This window comes from Mizuhopecten yessoensis, unplaced genomic scaffold, assembly GCF_002113885.1.
Source record: "Mizuhopecten yessoensis strain PY_sf001 unplaced genomic scaffold, ASM211388v2 scaffold943, whole genome shotgun sequence".
NCBI lineage: Eukaryota > Metazoa > Mollusca > Bivalvia > Pectinida > Pectinidae > Mizuhopecten > Mizuhopecten yessoensis.
This window is the reverse complement of record NW_018403799.1, coordinates 15,508-36,850: the sequence shown is the minus strand read 5'-3', so window position 1 is coordinate 36,850 and position 21,343 is coordinate 15,508. Positions and strand designations below refer to the sequence as shown.

General features: G+C 37.0%; 1 protein-coding gene across 3 annotated transcripts; it reads right to left on the bottom strand.

The window, feature by feature from the left end:
* Positions 1–2,098: 2,098 nt before the first annotated feature.
* On the bottom strand, positions 2,099–20,492 carry LOC110455727 (potassium voltage-gated channel protein egl-36-like). 3 transcript variants are annotated; one of them, XM_021506062.1, is made up of 5 exons: positions 20,426–20,492; positions 19,761–20,100; positions 19,135–19,163; positions 6,113–6,628; positions 2,099–3,614 (listed from the first exon to the last, which is right to left on the bottom strand). In XM_021506062.1, exons 4-5 carry the CDS (start codon positions 6,569–6,571, stop codon positions 2,781–2,783), a joined length of 1,293 nt encoding a protein of 430 aa, XP_021361737.1. In that variant the 5' UTR covers positions 6,572–6,628; positions 19,135–19,163; positions 19,761–20,100; positions 20,426–20,492; the 3' UTR covers positions 2,099–2,780. The 3 variants fall into 3 exon arrangements, with proteins under 3 accessions (XP_021361737.1, XP_021361729.1, XP_021361746.1); XM_021506054.1 differs by lacking the exon at positions 19,135–19,163; XM_021506071.1 differs by lacking the exons at positions 19,135–19,163; positions 19,761–20,100; positions 20,426–20,492 and adding an exon at positions 15,238–15,559.
* Positions 20,493–21,343: the final 851 nt, after the last annotated feature.

The window sequence follows — 21,343 nt, the reverse complement described above, 5'->3', positions numbered from 1 at the left end:
TCCTCTGGCCCTGACACCAGACCTTGACATTTTGTCCTCTGTCCCTGATACCAGACTTTGCCATTTTATCCTCTGTCCCTGACACCAGACTTTGCCATTTTATCCTCTGGCCCTGACACCAGACTTTGCCATTTTATCCTCTGGCCCTGATACCAGACTTTGACATTTTGTCCTCTGGCCCTGACACCAGATTTTGACATTTTATCCTCTGTCCCTGATACCAGACTTTGACATTTTATCCTCTGGCCCTGACACCAGATTTTGACATTTTGTCCTCTGTCCCTGACACCAGACCTTGACATTTTGTCCTCTGGCCCTGATACCAGACTGACATTTTATCATCTGGCCCTGACACCAGATTTTGACATTTTATCCTCTGGCCCCGATACCAGACTTTGACATTTTATCCTCTGGCCCCGATTCCAGACTTTGACATTTTGTCCTCTGTCCCTGACACCAGACTTTAACTTTTTTGTCCGCTTGCCCTGACACCAGGGCTAGAGGTTGATTGATTGATTGATTGATTGTTTGATAGGTTTTACGTCCACTTCACTACCGAGTAGTTCGGTTATCCAGCAGACGAAGAAAAGACAGGAAAATGAGTAGAAGGGATTAAGTATGGTGTGAAGGAAGGAGCCTTCTTTCCTATATGTATTTAATGTATAAATCCTTTTTTTTGTAAGGCGGCTCCTAGGCCTAATGTACATTACGGCTAGAGGAAACTCGGGCCAGTTATAAGACGTGCGTTTGGACGCTCAAGTTACTTCAACAAAGCCCATTGTAATGTTATAGATGTAAAAAGCTGGGTCCATTTTGAGTACATCGTATTGATCATTGACACATAAAATCGGTAGGTTTGGTCTTAGGCAGATCATTTTTCCCGGAGCTATATTCCTCCTCGGTACGGATCTCTATAGTATTTCTTGTAATGAAACAAACACACGAATTGCAAATATAATAAGTTTATCTATACATAAGTAATTGCAAATTATATGTTGTACAGTAATAACAGTTTTAACAATATAAGCTTATATATATATATATGTGTAATAGCGTATCTATATAAGGGCACATGAGTCAGTTGTATCACAGAGAGCAACAGTGGATTAAACTTACATTATATATATATATATATATCACGGAACACTGCTAACACCAATACATTCGTAAGCTCCTTTTTTAACCTACAATATGTTATTCCTCAATACTGCATCAAAACACTCCTAGAATCCATTTTAACGATTCCGTATTACATGAGAATGTATTATTATAAAACCATTTCTGACGGATTTTCTAGGAACTATCAATAATTTAATTTTGCCTATCTCCCCCATAATATAGTTTTTGGTATAGATCGTTTATACCTAAAAAGGAAAAACAATTGATGACGGAACTACTTTTTACACTTTAGAATGCAAAATTACAACGCAGCTAATGCAAAATTACAACGCAGCTTTTTTTTAGCGCAATTGTTTAGTTAACGTTAAAATTAAATAAATCTTTAACTGTGCATTTACAACGTGTTTGTCTACTTTTTTGAATTAAATTATAAACATACGGTATATACCGGGGAAAAAATGTGCACTTTTTTGCATAAACCGCTTCGCGGATTTATGCAAAGTGCACTTTTTTTTCGGTATATACCGTATATACCAAAACAAAATCTTGGTCATTCCTTAATTAGCCATTAAAGGGTGTATGTACAGGCCTGTACACCCGACAAAATGCCCCATCCGACCCCCATCCTCGATACTCCAGGCTAGTTTTTTTATATTTGTTTCAGGTTAAAAAAACACTCCCCAATCGCTATAATACATGTGATACCTGTCTTTTGAAGATTACAAAGGAGTGACACCCGACTTCAAAGCCAGTCAATTTTACCGTTACGCAGCTCCGATATTCTTTTGATGTACATCAAAGGATCAAACGAGTCTTCTCGTCTCACCCACAAAGTGGCGCACACTTAGCCTTCGATTTTGTCATGACATATTCCAGGGATGCAGAAAGCGTAAGTGAGCGTAACACCTGGAGTATCGAGGATGCTCCTCCCCCAATACATGTTAACAGTCTTGAATCGATATTTCTAACATAGTTCATCTTCTCTCTGTAAAACCTAAGCCTTAAGGGGCGACACATCATAAAAAATGCCCCTGCAAGTTTTAAAGACTCTTATGAACACTGACATATGGTAGAGCCTCCCACCCGTCGTATATTTCTCGATTCGTTCCGAAATGCTCAATCTAGGAACGTATTTCTGAACAGTTCGTCTACATAGTAAACACTGGTAACACTGTAAACGCCTTCTACATTCCAGCTGTACCGACTAAAAATCAATTTATTTACGTTTTGTATTTTTGTGTTATGCAATGGTTTATCTTTTTTGTCTTGACAAGAGGTGAACGCCTCGAAAATGTATCAACTTACATTTTCCGGTCTGTCACTATTAAAGCATTGCTTTTACATTGGTATATCGATTTACGTTGTACAACTCAACAGGCATTTCTTTATACACTCGTTATCACAAGACACATAATACAATTCGTGATATAAAACACTAAAACGTGTGATAATTCTGCCAACACATCAGGAAATATCTCAAAATACATACTGTGTCTCAATTCTCAAGTCCCTGTGTATTTCCTTTTCTTTATGGGGTCCTATCGATCTAAAATTATGAAACTTGTAACAGCAATAAGCGTACCTATTTCTATGAAATAAAGCCATAGAGCACATCATATCTGTTAAGAGCTTTAAAAGATGGAGTATTTTTATAGATTGATTCAGGACATCACACGTGCGTCACCGTTTGGCAGGGAAGTAAATTTGATTGTTTTCTTAAATTTCCGCTTTTCTTTGCAATGGTGTTCTCTGTGAAGTAACCTGGTGTATAAATATGTGAAGTTCTTAGATATAATACCTATCGGCATGGCAAGCAGAAATAGTCCTGTCATGGCGCATAAACTGGCAACAATCCGGCCCACTGTACTCGTCGGGTAGACATCACCATAACCAACGGTTGTCATGGTGATTATCGCCCAATAAAACGCCCGGAATACGTGGATGAGCTCGGGGTTATCATCTAGACAATACACAATTCCTCCGAAAATACACGAATTGATTATCATAATGGCAAATAGTAAGAAAATGGTCTTTTTGCTTTTATCCAAGGCAAGAAGCACCAACTTAAGTCCTCGGTTAACCGTCGCGAGACGATATAATCTAATATATCTCAAGGTCATCAAAAGGTTACCCGCCATGAGAGCATCTTTTTCACTTCCGGGAACAAGGAGGGGAGAGATAAGTGCCGTAAAAACGAGAATCCAGAAGCCTAAAAGCGCCAACATATCCAGGATGTTGATGAAACTCTTCAGGAAGTAAACTTTGGAGGAGGAAACTGCTAACCGTATGACCACGTCAACGGTAAACACGGCATTCGTCAAAACCTCTATCACAAGACCCGCGCATGGGATGGTCGACAGGGAGGGCATCAAGTGGTCGGAACCGGAACCGGAAATGTTTGCATTTTGTTGTGGTGCAAAATAGTCTTGCGATCTCACCAGAGCGTCACAAATGACAGAAAATACAACCATAGTCAGGTAAAACACTGCATACGCCTGTAAAAATATGGAAAATAATTTCCTTATAATTAGGTTACAATTTTACAAATGCAGATTATCTTAACAGCAACTACTTACTAAAATATGCAGGGAAAATACTGGAATTTGAGAGCAGTGGGCCATTTCAGCAGTTTTTAGTCAATATAAAAATTAAGAGGGGCCATTCTATGTAAAATTAAAAGAAATTTGTAACATGGAGGGATCAATTTCAGTTTTGAAGGGTCAATGGCCCCATGTCCCCTCCAGGATTATCACTGAATATGCCTAAAAGGGACTACATTATTTCCCTTTTCTGTCCTACCGTTTTCATATCTTTTCCCGTATTCATGAAACCGTTCTCATGCTCAAACACAAACTCTGTGCTCAAGCCCAATTTTTATTCGGGTGATTAATAATAATAAAAAATAACATTTTGCCACCAATTTTGAAAGAATTCGGGAAAGACTTCAAACTGCATTTCATTTTAAATGTTAACACTTGACTATCTGACCATGTCGCATGATTTAAGCAAGTTACCAGAAGCTTGTTTGAGCGCGAAATCCATGCTTGATCATTTTTTCATGAATACGGACCCAGAACTCGCCTCTCTGGCAGCCGAATTCATTTCCATTTTACCGTGTAAAGCCCTAAACGTACCCTGTTACATCGATATTTGTTAAACCACAAAGGAAATAACTATCAAATGCAAGACAACAGTACGTATCGTCCCATTCATTACCCGGTAACCAAGTCAGTCTAAAAGATGTTTATAAACTGGGTTCATTATTTGGGAGCACAGACAGGTGTTCGCACGGTCAACAATATAAGTTAGATTTTCAAAACAAGTGACTGTTGTTTTACTCGAGATAATGTTTTCTTTTAAAGAAACGCAGCTTTCTCTTTCTCGATTTTTTCTTTTGAAAATTTACCAACGTGATAGATATTCATGATAAACACGGTATCGTTTTGAGGAACTTTTTCCTACCATTATTGTTATGGCATTGTCCAGTGAACGACATTGCCGTTTTAAAACAAACAAAATACGCGTATGAAATAGTTTAAGGGGGTAAGTTTGCTAATTGACATGCAAACAATAAATCGCTTTGTTAACAGCTCTCTATATATTTTTTTATGTCTTCGAATATTTAATATTGATAAATTCACAAATTTATCATAGTTGTAAGTAACGCTACGTTTTTATGTTCAATCAACACTGTGTGTTAACGGCACCGGATATTGCTACCAGGCTAGCGGTGAGTCCGTAATGGGTGACGGCGAACTCGATGGATACCGGAATCAGCCGAAGTTAACTGATTGACTCAAAGGGTTTATTGGGAACAATCGGTATTTTCCGTAAACTCAATCATCGATCGTTTACGGAAATTGCCGACGGTTCCCGATTTCTCGCGTTACCTTTGATCACGTTTCATGAAAATGACGAAAGATATTTTAGTCAGCCGTTTAAAATGTTAACCAATACCTATAACGGTTTCTATATTTGTAGATGGCCAGGGAGTTGAGAAATAGGGACAAGTGTAGCAGGAATATGTACTCGACTGAAATTGTTCAAGAATTCGCATGTTACTGGTCTTCAGACGGGGACACATTATATACGAACACAGGAGATAGCACCTTTAAAACCTGCTATATAGATACAGTATGACAAACGTTAATTACACTGCGTCAAGTCTGACTACCGCAGAGTTTATTACGAAATTAAATAACTATAAAAATATTTCATATTAAAAGTTTCAGTTAAATACCAGTTAAATAATAATAAATCGAGGTTCTCATGAACCCACTCTTCTATCACAACCTAGTTAGTAGGACGTCTCAAAGCGATTCACAAATTATTATCCGTGGGGAGCATACAGCCGTTGCTGCCATTTCGGCGCTCACAGATAGCATTCAACAATTCTAGCACTGCCCAACCACGTACTCATTTGATTACAATAATTAATAATTCGAGGTTCTTATATACCGCTTTATCACAACCCAGTTCGTAGGTCGTCTCAATGCGGTTCACAAATTATTATCCGTGGTTATAGGGCCTTTGCAACCAGCCAATATCTTTCTCAACTCCCTGGGGAGCATACAGCCGGTGCTGCCATTTCGGCGCTCGCAGATAGCATTCAACAATTCTAGCACTGCCCAACCACGTACTCATTTACAGCTGAGGAGACTGGAACAGGCTGAGTAAAGTATCTTGCTCAAAGATACAACACAGTGCCGTGCCGTGCCGTGCCGTGCCGTGACGTGCCGTGCCGTGATTCGAACCCGCAACCCTTAGGTCACGAGCCCGGCGTCCTACCACTACACTATAGTACCGCTTCCAAACGGAGATTTTCAAACTAACAATCCTTCAAGAAGGGTCCATGCATTCTATTCTTGACAAAATGTTCAACATACATGTATATTATTTTTTAAGAGCCAATAAACTTATCCAATTTTTATCTGTACGTGTCAGTAAGATAACGATCCTTAAGCAAGTGAGATTATGTTAATTACAACTTTACCTTTGCCAGCATGGACGATGTTGGGTATTCCATTAAATCCCTTATCAATGACGTCAAACCTTCCGTTTTCTGAATAAATTTCTTCCCAGTGGTAAAGACTGGAATTTCTCTGTCTAGCATTTTTAGTGTTTTTTCGAGACCATCGTCACCATACAGACTCTTCCAGCAACAACTTGACACCGCATGGGGAGAAATATCCCAGAATTCCAACTCAAGACGGATCTGACTCGGACAGACACTGACAGGAAGGTGTAAATCGCCAGTTCGATGATAGTCGAGTATGCATCCGAAAACTGCAGGATTTCTGTCAAAAAAGTACTCTACTTTTCCTGTAGATTTTGTCTGTTGTTCGTGAACTTCATACAACTTTTCCAGTCTCGAACCAGGGATCTTTTGTAGTGTGTCCCACGTAGTGGTGAACCGAGTGCCCCCCACGTCAAAATACACCTTTCCTGCCATGTCGTCTGCTACGATGTCGGCGTCATGACTTCTCGTTCTAACAAAAATCTTTAAAACCTGAAAGAGAAATGGATAGAATCGATAAACTTGCTATACATGTGATCAAAATAAGCATTCCGTGTTTTCCATCAGAACTTCAGACAACACACTTCCCGCTCCGCCCTCAGATATACACCCGTGGAATCGTCTGATCTAAACACGTCGATCGCCATTTTGAAGAAAAAAAATCCAGACCACAGGCTTACTTAAACAAACAAATTAAATGGACGTCATGCCAACATTTGTATAAATAAATAAATCAAGACTATGGTACAGTATACGAGCAATGATCGGCAACCAAAATACCTGTTGATAGACAGCAATCTCTAACGTTACTTTTCACATGATGGCAATAAAACAATGGAAATGTTAAACGTTGTTATACGGGTTTGAAAATAAAGTTCTTGGGAGGTGGAATGAGGTTTAAATAAAACTTTCTCCGGGTCGATGGGCGATTTCTGGAATATATCAAAAAAATATCCGAGGCTTTTGTTATCACTGCCAACAAAACATATATTATCGTGAAATACATTTACCATCTTTTCAGCAATTGTATGTACCAAGGCTAGGGTGCCTTCCCGAGTGATACCTGTAATTTGCTGTAATCGTCCTTTGAGAATGGTTAACTCGACCAGGTTAACTAATTAATTAAACTGTCCTTTGAGACCAAAGAGGTAAGCCCAGCAAATCTCGTTATGCAATCGATTCTGCTAAGATTATTGTACACGATGGGCATGAAAGCAATATTAATTTAGTTCACCAGAGATTTACGTTATTGGCACTACAACGGAATTAATAAAAATGTTATATTTTATTCAAGTGTCACATATTGATCTACATATAAAACAAGTAAAAGGTATTTCAGTCCGTGACATTTCACAAAAAAACAACTCAGGCGTATTAAAATGTCACTCAATGAAATAAAAAGGCAGAAGTTTGTATTCGAATTCCGAAAATTATCAATTTAATGAAAGATAACATTATCGTTTGCCGATTTTTACTTTCTATGCAACACCTCCTAGAGTCCTCTAGCAAGTTAATACAGAACCTTATTATTTCATATTATTTGAATATTATTTTTTGGAAGATTGTGACATGGAGGACGACGAAGGGACAAAATGTATCAGTTATTATACCAAGGTTAAGATATATGTAATCATTTACAACAGCTCGTGTGAGTAAATATTAAAAATAAAATCAAGACTTCGTATTTCATTTTGTTTATAAATCGACGTTATAAGATCATTATACATGTATGTTTTGTGTGTAAACAAATGTTGAAAAACATTTTGGATAATTTGTTTTCACTAAAGATTAAATTATATAACAATGTGTATTTACGTAAGTAGAAACTTTTCTAGCAAATAAAATCTCAATGTTTAAAAATATATATATATATATCATATTACGTTGGTGCAAAATTGTAATAAAAATCTATTATGTAGCCATTACAACTATTGACAAATACTGGAAAGCATTCGACAAGTCATATTTCTATCTAACCAATGTGGAACAACGTTTTTACAGCACCAATTTTTGAAAACATTTATTGTTACATATTTTGAAGTTAGTTATTGTAATACATATTATAGTAAATAAACTGTAAAGGGTTCCCGTAACCAGTGCGCAAAACTGTAACCATACGTTGGAAACTGTTTCCCCTGCATGTCTACAGCTTTGATAAATCCGTCATTTCTGAAAAGAAAGCTATAAATTAACACACCATAAACCGGGACTTTTATGAAGAAGAATAATTAAGATGGAATCAACGAAACATAATCAACAATATTGTTCTGAGTGTGAAAAATTTCAAAGGGACTGGACCGGAATTAGAACCGGACTTTCGACTGAACCATATAGTCAGCGGAAGTTGTATGGCCCCTACTGTGTTATACAGTCAAACCTGTATTCAGAGGCCACCCAAGGGACCGGCAGAAATTGGCCGCTTAAGACAGGTGGCTGCTAAAACCAGGCTCATCCGAAAATCACAACCAAGTTTTCATACATCCACGGGTTATAATGACATTTTCCCGGTAATATAGGCTGCTATGTTATTTTGAATTTTTCTCCCTTCATCAACAAGAGTACGATTTCATGCTTGAATATAAATGCATTATCAATAAAATACAAAGGCGTTTTGGTGATTAATTTCTTGAAATGATGAATTTATTTTTGTTTGGCTACACACGTGTTCCACATACGTTTTGCGCTAGCAGACCACCACCAGTACTGAAATCTACATGTAGATCTACTTTTAATGAAAATCTGCATTGCGATGTATTCCGATTGATGTGGTTCAAATAATTTTCTAATGAAATGATATATCAGTATTTAGTTAATTCATCACTTGTAAATAAGTCACTCAATAAATCTAGAACTTTGCAAGAATCTTTGAGGTAACGGTTTATTCACAGCACGCATGCGCCGTATGGAAAGGTTAACACTAATGTCATGATCTCGCACAGCTATTACAAACCAAATAAAGTTATTATAGAAATAAATCACGACATAGTAATGGGGGAAAATCTGATTCAGCGTCTGCGCTGTGAAATTTATCCTTTTGACATGATGTGTGCTTCGTTGATATAGAAATAGTGACTGGCAGACAGGAAGCAGATTTGTTTTCCGCATTTTTGATCACCTAACATATTAAGCCTGAGAAGCTTTGGACACAGTATGTACAGATACCACAAAAGATCATACTTGTTTTGAAAATCACTAGCTGATTCAGTACACAAGGTGGGATTAATTGTTTTGTTTGTAAAACATTGTTGATGGGTCGGTAGGACCAGCCCCAATTCGCAAGCTGAAAGTCGCTGTGTAAACAACTTGTCAATTCAACGTGTCAAACCTTACCTCTGGTTTATAATTACACATTGTAATTAGCTTTGCTCTATTGAGATGTGTTCTTGTTAATACATTGTGATCTTCTTGGTGTCAATTTCCGAACAAAATGACCGCTGAATACAGGTGGAGATAACGTATCGGGCCAGAGTGTTGTGACCACTGGCCGCATTAGACAGATGGCTGCTTATTCAAGATTCATTATATAGTTACATCCAAGACGAAGTTAAGGGCAGCTTGTTGTATATACGAAAAACAACAGTGCAATGGGACAGGGAGCCTTAAATATAGTGTTTATAGAACGATTGTCTCTGTCCAGTACTTCGCAATACATGATAATACATGTTGTGACATATTCGATTGTTGTTACAAATTGGCACGTGACAGTACGTATACATTCCTATATACAGCTAGCTCATTATGTGTTGCTCCCGACCTTGTGTCAAATCCATCATTTATACCGACCCTTTTAGTTTAATTAACCATCTCGGTTCAAACCGACCATGCTTTTGGTCACTGCATACTAAAACACACTTGTTTTATGTACATTTTACGTCGAAGCATTATATAGATTGTTTTTGCCGTAGGAATTGCGTAGACGTCAAAGATTCTTTGCTCAGATAGTAGCTAATTCCGAAAATTGATTTTGTTGGAATAGTAGTTACGTACAACAACGTCGCCATACATCAGTAGGTTGTGGCGTCAGTAGAGACAAGGGAACAAAGCGGTATCCCTTTCATCGGTCAATATTGATACTGGTTGGGTCTAGAAATGACACGATTGCTCTTTGAAGCGTCTCCGAGTACTTACAATATTGTAAATAAAACAACTGAAGCGAATATGGTGCCGTCAAAAAGAACACGCCGTCAACATCAACAAAATCGCAATTCGAACTCAACATCGATAAAACTATGATAAAATATAAACAAAGGCTACATTTTGCATGCAGATCATTGGGGAAAAAGTACAACGATAATAATACTAGGGCCGTTGTCATGCTCAAACTCATACTCTGTACTCAAGCCTAAATGCAAGTTCCGATGATCAATCAACGAAAAAGCACATTTTAATTTGTTTCATTTAGAGGAATTATTTCGACTATAAGCCAGACACCGTTTTTAAATGCTTACATTTTACTTTTTGACTATGTAAAATGATTTATACGAGAGACAATGAAGTTGTTCTGAGCATAGATTCCATGTTTGAGCATTAGAACAGTTTCGTCAATACGGGCCATGATGTTCCGGCAGGGTTTGAGTCTTCCGTTTCAGCGATAACGTCCGCCATGTACATCGCGGTCAAATCGAGGATAATGTCACGTCCTCCTAGCGAGAACCGCAGTAGTGACAACAAAAACAACAAGGTACACGCATGAACATAATCAAAAATATAGACCTTCATATTACACAAACAAAAACCTTCATAATCATACATGGTACTTGATAGGCCATTGGTATTTTTTTCCCATAACAATAGCAACTTGCATAACGACACATCTATATATGAGTTATTCTGCTGTCCATGCAGCAACATCCAGTAGCAAATGGAAAATATATATGTTTAAATTGGCATAATAAACGTACTTTATATTTACATCCAATAACAGTACGAACGTGGAACGGTGAAAAAGAGCCTCGTGTTGGTAGACAATTCAGTTAGGTGTGACAACCTGTGTGTAATGTAATATAGACACTTCAGTTACGTGTGACAACCTGTGTGTAATGTATTATAGACACTTCAGTTACGTGTGACAACCTGTGTGTAGTGTTTTATAGACAATTCAGTTACGTGTGACAACCTGTGTGTAATGTATTATAGACACTTCAGTTACGTGTGACAACCTGTGTGTAGTGTTTTATAGACAATTCAGTTACGTGTGACAACCTGTGTGTAATGTATTATAGACACTTCAGTTACGTGTGACAACCTGTGTGTAATGTTTTATAGACAATTCAGTTACGTGTGACAACCTGTGTGTAATGTATTATAGACACTTCAGTTACGTGTGACAACCTGTGTGTAATGTTTTATAGACAATTCAGTTACGTGTGACAACCTGTGTGTAATGTATTATAGACACTTCAGTTACGTGTGACAACCTGTGTGTAGTGTTTTATAGACAATTCAGTTACGTGTGACAACCTGTGTGTAATGTATTATAGACACTTCAGTTACGTGTGACAACCTGTGTGTAATGTTTTATAGACAATTCAGTTACGTGTGACAACCTGTGTGTAATGTATTATAGACACTTCAGTTACGTGTGACAACCTGTGTGTAATGTTTTATAGACAATTCAGTTACGTGTGACAACCTGTGTGTAATGTATTATAGACACTTCAGTTACGTGTGACAACCTGTGTGTAATGTTTTATAGACAATTCAGTTACGTGTGACAACCTGTGTGTAATGTATTATAGACACTTCAGTTACGTGTGACAACCTGTGTGTAATGTTTTATAGACAATTCAGTTACGTGTGACAACCTGTGTGTAATGTATTATAGACACTTCAGTTACGTGTGACAACCTGTGTGTAATGTTTTATAGACAATTCAGTTACGTGTGACAACCTGTGTGTAATGTATTATAGACACTTCAGTTACGTGTGACAACCTGTGTGTAATGTTTTATAGACAATTCAGTTACGTGTGACAACCTGTGTGTAATGTATTATAGACACTTCAGTTACGTGTGACAACCTGTGTGTAGTGTTTTATAGACAATTCAGTTACGTGTGACAACCTGTGTGTAATGTATTATAGACACTTCAGTTACGTGTGACAACCTGTGTGTAGTGTTTTATAGACAATTCAGTTACGTGTGACAACCTGTGTGTAATGTATTATAGACACTTCAGTTACGTGTGACAACCTGTGTGTAGTGTTTTATAGACAATTCAGTTACGTGTGACAACCTGTGTGTAATGTATTATAGACACTTCAGTTACGTGTGACAACCTGTGTGTAATGTTTTATAGACAATTCAGTTACGTGTGACAACCTGTGTGTAATGTATTATAGACACTTCAGTTACGTGTGACAACCTGTGTGTAATGTTTTATAGACAATTCAGTTACGTGTGACAACCTGTGTGTAGTGTATTATAGACAATTCAGTTACGTGTAACAACCTTTGTGTAATGTATTATAGACACTTCAGTTACGTGTGACAACCTGTGTGTAATATTTTATAGACAATTCAGTTACGTGTGACAACCTGTGTGTAATATTTTATAGACAATTCAGTTACGTGTGACAACTGTGTGTAATGCGTTATAGACAATTCAGTTACCTGTTACAACCTGTGTGTAGTATATTATAGAAAACAAAGCTACGTGTTACATCCTGTGTGTAATGTATCATAAACAATTCAGTTACGTCAGACAACCTGTGTGTCGGGTATTATAGATACTTCAGTTACGTGTGACATTCTGTGTGTCGTGTATTATAGACAATTTAGTTACTGATGGCGACCTGTATCTTTAGTTTATTTAGGCGAAAAATAGATTTTAGTCTGCATTAAATTTCTGCAGTAGTTGTGAATTGCCATAACATGCTGCGTAAGTTAAGATAAGCTATACATGTACATCAGAAATATCAGATACCACGAGGACAGGAAAGTAACAAGCACTTTATTCCGGCTGTGCCACACTGCAGTGGCAAAACCTACCAGGGGATTTAGTCAGTTAATTCCGGACTAGATAAACCCAGAACATTTTTTATGAAATGCATACGGCGTACACGTCCCTGTTTATAAAAAGGAGTTATGCTTTGAAATAATATTACGAAGCAATGATTTAATCTTTAGCTGAACCTTTAAATTATTTTATGATAGGTCTTAAGATAAAAAAATAATGGAACAATGACTACGATTTTCAATGCTAATTTAAATAACAATTGACTGTTGGGGAAATTTAGGTTGAAATTGGTTAAAAAGCGAGTCGATTTTCAACGGGAAAGTGGTCCCGTTACGGAACCTTCTTAATAAATGTCGCTAGTTCACTGACATTTCGTAACAAACATTGCATACAGCGTTCTAAACCCCTGTGGAGATGTGCTATGGTAGCTCATGGGGAAAATTATGAAGCAATTACTAAGTGCAACCTTTCAAATTACTTGTTAATGAGTCTTTAGATCAAACTATGAAACAGCCTGACGTTATTCTTTTTTTGCTTATAATTTTCTATAATGAAAGTCTAATGTCAATGGGAAAAAATGAGTTCCTTCTAATTTCATGGGAAATGAGTTCCCCATTACGACATCCTATTCCGTCTTTACGTATTGCAGAGTTATCTTCTCTTGAGAGCAGGTATTGATTGTTACGTCATTGGTTTGTGTGAGTAAATTACGTCGTTTTCTTAAAAATTGATGACGTTTCTCTCAAAAACAAATGACGTAACAATCAATCCCTGCCCCCAAGAGAAGATACCTCTGCAATACGCAAAGACGGAATAAACACTTGGCTATATCCCCGACAACTCACAAGTACAATATTGCACACAATGTACGTTAATGATGATAATAGTGATTACGCCCCGAAAGAAAGTAATGAAACACTAACCTTGTGTAGGATAGTTTGTTTCGTTGATGGGAAGCCCTGTAGTTTCCTCTGGCCCTGACACAAGACTCAGACATTTTGACCAGATATTTATCTGTCGAAATGTCTAAGTCTGGTGTCAGGGCCAGAGGAAACTCGGGCTAGTTGGTGGGAGGTAATGAAAATGGCAGGAGTTTTTCACTGATTTTCATGAATAACCTTTCAACGATTGGAGAAACGTAGGCTGAAACACTGTTCAAAAATAGTGTTGAATATCAACGGAAAACGGTGTCTCTTTACGTACGGAGCCATATAAACACAACGCTAAATCTGTCACTGATTATGAAAAGAGTGACGCGACGAAAGAAGAAAAATGAAAAATAAATGACCCTGTGTGGAATCTTTAGGTAATAATAAAAAAAAAAGACTTGGGTTTTCACGAATATTTATCAATACAAATTGACAAGTTGTGGAAATTTGGGTTTAAATTGGTTATAATGAGTAGAGGGTCAAATTTCATTAGGAAAGGGGTCCTTTACGGAACCCTTTGCACACATTGCTAAATTCTTGATAATCTACAAGCTTTGCAGAAGAGTTATAAATACTACAAAAGAAGATATTTAAACAAAAAACGCCTGGTTAAAGGTACTGTGTTATTATGTATACGAGATATAGGCATACTGTTACTGAAACTGTATGCAAACAGAGGTATGCTAGTATATATACACAGATTGAACTACTTGACCCCATTACTGGAATTCTTCCTGCAGTCTGAACTGTGTCATCTTACACATGAATGACTTTCTACAATTCTAATTCACCTTTATGTAACCTTCATTACAGGTATCGGAAATGATTGATAAGATGTTTTCGTGAAATATAGTTTCACAAATATAAATTTCAGAAATCAGACACTACGGGTGTTATACGCGAAAACAAATATATAGGTTTCGTCCAGTATCATTTGCTGCCGAGTGTCAGGATGGGGGAACGCGCCAATAGATAACATTAAGGATGTTACCTGTCAGTCGGGCTTGTGGTTGCATACTTATACCAGACGGTGTCAGTGCTGTTTTTAAACCGTAGTAGCCAGACATATAACAGCAGACACAGTAAATAATGTGTATTTTTAAGTTCTTTGCCTACACACACAGTACCACAATTAAACTCTCTGTGCCGCATTTCTGTAGACAATTATATCAATCTGAAGCGTACCTTACATATACTGTGTATGCATTATACCTACCTTGGTACCGTTTATATCCCATTGATAATGCTAGCACTTATCTACACATCCTAACTGTTGTACTGCCGTCAGCCTCCCCGGAGCCACTGTGTATGTTCTGACAACAGAAGCAGTGCCACATGCGGTATATAATCCCATCCCCTGGGTAGTCATTAGACTAGCTATATAGCGCCATTATATACACTTATCCACTGTATCCAAACGACATCCGCGTGTATGTATGTACACTGTCGGCCGACAATAGCCCAGACTGGCACAACACGTACGTACACACAATTGATCAATCCGACTAAGCACTACCGAAATAGAAAGTCAGATATATACAGTACAGAACGTGATTACATATCTTGCGATGTGCCATGTAAGACAAAACACTCACATTAAGGATCACAGAGTGCAAAAATGTCAGTCTGCGCTACATAAATATTTTCACGCAGGCCATCCTCGATATTACAAATTCGTATATTGCAATTTTGCTTGAACAGATTTAATTTCTACGATGGAATGCCCGTAGGCTTGCCCATCTTTCAGCCTAGTATTTGTCCCAGTCCCTTGCCAATAACTTGATTTAATATTCTTCGCTCGAGACAGCAGAAGTTGCTGGTGCATTACCAATATCGAATTATTTCGATCGACCAAAGCTACTGGAATTGTAAATTATATTGGAGACTTTTGACCGACCACGGTCATTTTCCTCATCGAACAATGTTCTGATACTTTGTCTATGGTATATAGGTCAAGATATTTGTCTGTGGTATTGGCCAAGATATTTGTCTGTGGTATTGGCCAAGATATTTTGTCTATGGTGTTAACAAGGATATTATGTCTGTGGTATTGGCCAATATATATTGTGTCTGTGGTATTGACCAATATATTGTGACCGTGGTATTAGCTAAGATATTATGTCTGTGGTATTGGCCAAGATATTGTGTCTGTGGTATTGGCCAATATATTGTGTCCGTGGTATTGACCAATATATTATGTCTGTGGTATTGACCAAGATATTATATCTGTGGTATTGACCAATATATTGTGTCCGTGGTATTGGCCAAGCTATTATGTCTGTGGTATTGGCCAGGATAATTTGTCTGTGGTATTGACCAGGATATTTTGTCTATTGTATTGGTCAAGATATTTTGCCTGTGTTATATGCCAAGATATTTCGTCTGTGTTATAGGACAGGATATTTTGTCTGTGGTATAGGCCATGATATTTTGTCTGTGGTATAGGCCATGATTTTTTGTCTGTGGTATTGGCCATGATATTCTGTCTTTGGTATAGGCCAAGATATTTTTTCTGCGGTATTGGCAAGGATATTTTGTCTATGGTATTGACCAGGATAATTTGTCTATTGTATTGGCCAAGTTATTTTGACAGTGTTTTATGCCAAGATATTTCGTCTGTGTTATAGGCCAGGATGTTTTGTCTGCGGTATTGGCCAATATATTTTGTCTGTGTTATAGGCTAGGATATGTTGTCTGTGGTATTGGCCAGGATATGTTGTCTGTGGTATTAGCAAGGATATTTTGTCTGTGGTATTGGCCAAGATATTTTGTCTGTGGTGTTAAAAGGATATTTTGTCTGTGAAATTGGCCAAGGTATTTTGTCTGTGGTATTGGCATTGATTATTTTGTCTGAGGTATTTGCCAGGATGTTTTGTCTGTGGTATTGGCAAGGATATTTTGTCTGTGATATTGGCCAGGATATTTTGTCTTTGGTATTGGCCAAGATATTTTGTCTGTGGTATTGGCCAGAGTGTTTTGTCTGTGGTATTGGCAGGATTATTTTATCTCTGGTTTTTGCCAATGGTATTCTGTCTGCGGTATTGACAAGGATAGTTTGTCTGTGGTAGGATGGATATTTTGTCAGTTGTATTTGCCAGGATATTTTGTCTGTGAATTTGGCCGGACTATTTTGTCTGTGGTATTGGCCAGGATATTTTGTCTTTGATATTGGCCAGGATTATTTTTTCTGTGATGTTAACAAGGATTTTGTGTCAGTGGTATTGACCAGGATATTTTGTCTGTGGTATTGGCCAGGATATTTTGTCTGTGGTATTGGCAGGATTATTTTTTCTGTGGTGTTAACAAGGATTTTGTGTCAGTGGTATTGACCAAGATATTTTGTCTGTGGTATTGGCCAGGATATTTTGTCTGTGGTAGGAAGGATATTTTGTCTGTGGTAGGAAGGATATTTTGTCTGTGGTATTGTCCAGGATATTTTGTCTGTTGTTTTGGCCAGGATTATTTTTTCTGTGGTGTTAACAAGGATTATGTGTCAGTGGTATTGGCCAGGATATTTTGTCTGTGGTATTGGCATGGATTATTTTGTCTGTGGTATAGGCCATGATATTTTGTCTGTGATATTGGCCAAGATATTTGTTTTCTGTGGTGTTATAAGGATATTGTGTCTGTGGTATTGGCCAGTATATTATGTCTGTGGTATTGACAAGGATATTCTGTCTGGTTTTGACAAGGATAGTTCGTCTGTGGTAGGAAGAATATTCTGTCTGTGGTATTGACCAGGATATTTTGTCTGTGATATTGGCCAGGATAGTTTGTCTGTGTTATAGGCCAGGATATGTTGTCTGTGGGATTGGTCAGGATATGTTGTCTGTGGTATTAGCAAGGATATTTTGTCTGTGGTATAGGCCATGCTATTTTGNTAGTTGTGGTATGGACAAGGATATACTATAGTTGTGGTATGGACAAGGATATATTATAGTTGTGTGGTACGGACAAGGTATATATTTTAGTTGTGGTATGGACAAGTATATATTATAGTTTTGTGGTACGGACAAGGATATATTATAGTTGTGTGGTACGGACAAGGTATATATTTTAGTTGTGATATGGACAAGGATATATTATAGTTGTGGTATGGACAAGGATATGTTTTAATTGTGGTATAGACAGGGATATGTTTTAATTGTGGTATAGACAAGGATATAATATAGTTGTGATATGGACAAGGATATAATATAGTTGTGATATGGACAAGGATATATTTTAGTTGTGTGATATGGACAAGGATATACTTTAGCTGTGGTATGGACACGGATATATATATGTTTTAGCTGTGGTATTTATTAAAAACATATTTTGTATGTGGTATTGGTAAGGATATATTTTCTCTTCGGTGAAGACGGATGTATTTTAGCGGTTAAGATCGTATCATTAAACTTCAGTCGTAATCTCAAAAATCAAGATTATGTATTAAATTCGGACTGCGTCACCAATCAATATTTATTTCTTCAGTTTACATTCCATATCTCGACAGGCTGAAGACTATATACGTATTTATCACATACCTGTTGAATCTTGTTATATTAATACTAGCAATTTTCAGACCATGAAATACAACGTTCTGTATTGCACATGTGCAATACGGAATGTTGTATTTACCTACTAGCCGGAACTACTTTTTATGAGAATCCCCTTGTCATGGCGAACTGAAAAGTTCCCGGTATTTGCAAAAAATATCAAAGTTTATAAAATCTTTGTATCGATCTCTACCAAATACGGAAGGTATGTGATAAAAGCAAGACCACACACTTGTGGTTTTCTAACGAATCAGAAAGTACTCATTTATTGCGCGGAAGTATATCTTCACTCGTGCGCTCCGCGCACTCGTGAATATACTATTCGTCCTCGCAATAAACTCGTGCTTTCTGATTCGTTAGAAAAACACAAGTGTGTGGTCTTCCATATATATTGTTAGAATATTGCATGTGATAAAAGAAAGGAATTGATAATTGAATAAAAATTACAAAACCATGAACGAATAAAGAATGAGCGGAAGAACAAACAAACAAGAGAAGCACTGATGAAGTGATGAGAAAAGACAAAGAAAAAAGCATACGGATGGAAGGAGAACGATGACTAAAAATCCGCTTACGTATGAGAGGTTGATCTGAGGACCCAGCCCTGAAATAGTATGACTGTCTCTGGTAAATCAAATTACGTAGAAAAGGAGATGACGGGCGGAACTTGGGCGTACAGCGTTGCATTCATATTTCACACAAATAGTAACTAGTCTAGTGTATAAACGTAGGTTATGATGATCAACCATGCATCAAATTATATAGCAGTTTATGTAAAATCTCGTAAAATACTCTCATAAATAATCTACTCTATAAAGCTCGTACGTTAATTCATATTAATTTTGATATATAAACAGCAACATAATATTCGATAAAGATTATTTATCATCCGTGGTTGAGTTTTCCTTATAAAGTTGAAGTTTGTGTATTTGAGATATATACAATCACACAAGTAGTCCAGTGTATGAGATGTAGCTTATTACGATCAACCATGCATGAAATAACAGATTCATGTAAAATCTCGCAAAAGTATCCTTATAAATAATCTACTCCATAAAGCTTGTATATTTTTGTACGTTTTCTTATATTTTGATAAGAAAAAAAAACAACATTATATTGGAAACACAAAAAGCATCAACAGTGTTTGAGTGTAAATTCCTTGTATAATTAAAGTTTGTGTATTTATCAGAGTCATACTGACCTTTCTAGAACACTCAAGGCTAGTTTGGTCCCAGCTGTGCAACACTGATTCCAAACTCTCCCTTCACGGTAGTGTATTTAGATGGAGATCGCTGTTATTGTACACTTATGTGACCATCCAATGTTTTGTATAAGCGATGTTAGTCGTCCGATGATAATACAGTATTTAACATTGATATGACGACGCACTGTTGTAATATAAGCCGTTGATGTTATATAAAAATGTACCATATGAGTGCCCACTTACAGATCCACGTGGTAATCGGTCAATTTCCTGATGCTATGCGTAAGATAGGTTTTTCCGGCGAATAGGGTCGTTAGCTCAGGAAAACCACCCTTTCCTATCCCGGAAGAAAAATTATGACAACATATATATATCAAGTTGAGCAATAAAATTTTACAGAAAATTTAGTTTGGATCACAAAAATAAGGACCGATTTCTACTCATTATACCATTTACAATGTTCTGTTACCTTAATCTAAAGATAAGGGAGCGTGTTGAAGTGTTGTAGACTGATAAGAAAAACATATGTAAATTACATTATCTTCTTAAGATTAAACTTCACCATCTGTTTTAAGTCTACCGAGATTAACGCTAAAACCTCTCCTTTTTTACATATATATACTGTAAGCATCACTTGTCTTAGATAGATTTAAGCTACATACATAACATCATGATTACGAGACTAGAATCCACGTCGATTTCAGAAATCGACTCCTTACACGCCCCCATATATAGGCAATTGTATGGTCGTCAAATATTTATTCCTGAATTGTGATCTCATGCAAGCACTTGAAAGGTTGTCCCATACATCAAGTTATATAATATGACTATGAAATACCAGCATTTATACGTTTTGTATATAAAGGATCGGGTGCCTTTAAGGGCATTTAATTGGCCCTCGAATTCCAATTTTTTTCTAAACCGGTTAACAAAATTCTTTCTGAGGCTCCAAACGGGGTTAAGTGCTAACATCATCAAATAGAATACATATCCTTTTAGACCTCAATATAAATAATGTGAAAATCAGAGCTCCTCAACCTCAGCTCAACAAAATACGATATTTTAGACGCCTTATACACATAAGACTGTACCGCTCTATATAGAAACCCGTATGCTTGTTCTATACAAACACATCAAAGTAAAAAACAAATGTATTACTGCCTCATACAGACAATTGTATGGTTATGTCATGCATGCATGTCTATTTACAGTAATATGACTATCAAAAATCAGCATTTATACTTTTTGTTTTGTATAAGAAGGATGGATGCCTTTAAGGGCGTTTAATCGGCCCCCAATTTAACTCCGACTTATTCTAAACCGGTGCAAGGATGTTATTGCCTGATAACACAATTGTTTCTGGTGCTCTAAACGGGGTAAAGGGTAAACATAATCATATAGAATACATATATTTGTAACCTAAATATAAATATTTTGAAAATCAGAGCTCCGGTTTTTCTTTAACCTCAACCTCATCTCAACAAAATACTATTTTTTTTTCAACTTCCTTTAACTCATTCACCCCTGAAGACACATTTAAACTCTTCCAATTCAAACGTTGGTATTGTTCATTATGAAAA

Coding starts and splice junctions, on each gene's coding strand:
- LOC110455727 (XM_021506062.1), bottom strand. CDS start 6,571: ATGGCAGGAAAGGTGTATTTTGACGTGGGGGGCACTCGGTTCACCACT. Junction 3,615..6,112: donor CATCGTCCATGCTGGCAAAG/GTAAAGTTGTAA, acceptor ATATTTTTACAG/GCGTATGCAGTGTTTTACCT.